The 1,074-nt window shown below is 68.2% G+C and overlaps 3 protein-coding genes across 4 annotated transcripts in view; 2 read left to right on the plus strand and 1 right to left on the minus strand.

Moving 5' to 3' along the window:
• The window catches only part of AFMID (arylformamidase), a 3,095-nt gene extending 2,686 nt beyond the window's left edge, over positions 1 to 409 (minus strand). Inside the window, 1 exon segment of the mRNA XM_010568124.1 lies at positions 382 to 409. Within this exon segment, the coding sequence (XP_010566426.1) occupies positions 382 to 409 (28 nt within the window).
• Positions 1 to 1,074, plus strand: part of HGS (hepatocyte growth factor-regulated tyrosine kinase substrate) — a 28,184-nt gene that overhangs the window by 1,438 nt on the left and 25,672 nt on the right. The window lies entirely within an intron of this gene.
• The window catches only part of TK1 (thymidine kinase 1, soluble), a 1,962-nt gene continuing 1,739 nt past the window's right edge, over positions 852 to 1,074 (plus strand). The window contains exon 1 of the mRNA XM_010568125.1: positions 852 to 991. Coding sequence (XP_010566427.1) covers positions 852 to 991 — 140 coding nt within the window. The remainder of the gene's footprint in view (positions 992 to 1,074) is intronic.

Here is a 1,074-nt window from a genome sequence, read left to right on the forward strand (position 1 = left end):
CAGGCGGAGATTGAGCGGGTGAGGAAGGTGCTGCCCTGCTAGCACTGCTGGGGGCTGCTGTGCCCACCCCTCTGCGGCCCCAGGGGTGGCACATGGTGCTGCGGGAGCTGTGCCGGTGCTGTGCCATGTGCCCCCCAGCCCCGCTGCCTCCAGCTCCGTTCTGCACCGATTGAGCCCAAACACCCACCCTGCACCCAGGCACTGCTTTCTGCAGCAACAGCCCCTGGGTGTATAGATATTGTTTAAAATAAACTATATTTTGGGTACGGAGTGCTGCTGGGCTGTGTGGGTGCTGCAGAGGGCAGAGCCCTGGGGCTGCCACGTTCTTATGGGCTTGGGCAGGGCTGGGCTGGTCCTGCTGGGCACGGGGGGGGGTCCCACCATGGCACAGGGGGTCCTGCCCTGGCATGGGGGGGGTCCCACCAGGGCTGGCTCACTGCAGAGCCCAGGGCAGGAGCCTGCAGTGCTCAGCCCCAGGTGCTGGCAGTGGCCATGCCAGCAGTCACAGCCAGGGCTGCAGACTGTGACAACCAGTCCTGGGGGGGGCCGAGTGCCCCCCACCATCCCCCTGCACCTTGTCCCAGGCTGGGATGCAGAGTCAGGGCCCGCAGCAGGGCTGGGTCAGCACCTCCTCCTCCTCCTCATCCTCCAGCCCCCGCACCGTTTCCCAGCCCAGCCCCAGCCCCGGCACATCCTGGCCTCCAGCCACTGGCGTGGGGCTGGGAGAACATCTGGAAAACATCTGGATCCTGCTGGCGCTGGCGGCACTGGGGACCGGCCTGGGAAGGAGCTATTTTTATAAAGCTGTCGGGGAGGGGGCTGGGGAGGGGGCAGCAGGGCCCCCGCACCCCATGGGGCTGGGCTGGTGCAGGGACCGTGGGCAGGATGCGGCCCAGCCCTGCGGGGAGCAGCCCGCGTCCCCGGGGAGCACCCGCCGCCCCAAAAACCCAGCGGGGAAACATCCGCCCCGGCCCCGCCGGGAGGGTGCTGGGTCAGGGCCAGGCGGTGCCGGAAAGGACCCGGCTAATTTTAGTGGGGCCAGCGGGGAGGGAATTGGCCTGGGAAGGCAGCCGT

Source organism: Haliaeetus leucocephalus, unplaced genomic scaffold (genome assembly GCF_000737465.1).
Source record: "Haliaeetus leucocephalus isolate CR32 unplaced genomic scaffold, Haliaeetus_leucocephalus-4.0 Scaffold238, whole genome shotgun sequence".
Classification (NCBI taxonomy): Eukaryota; Metazoa; Chordata; class Aves; order Accipitriformes; family Accipitridae; genus Haliaeetus; species Haliaeetus leucocephalus.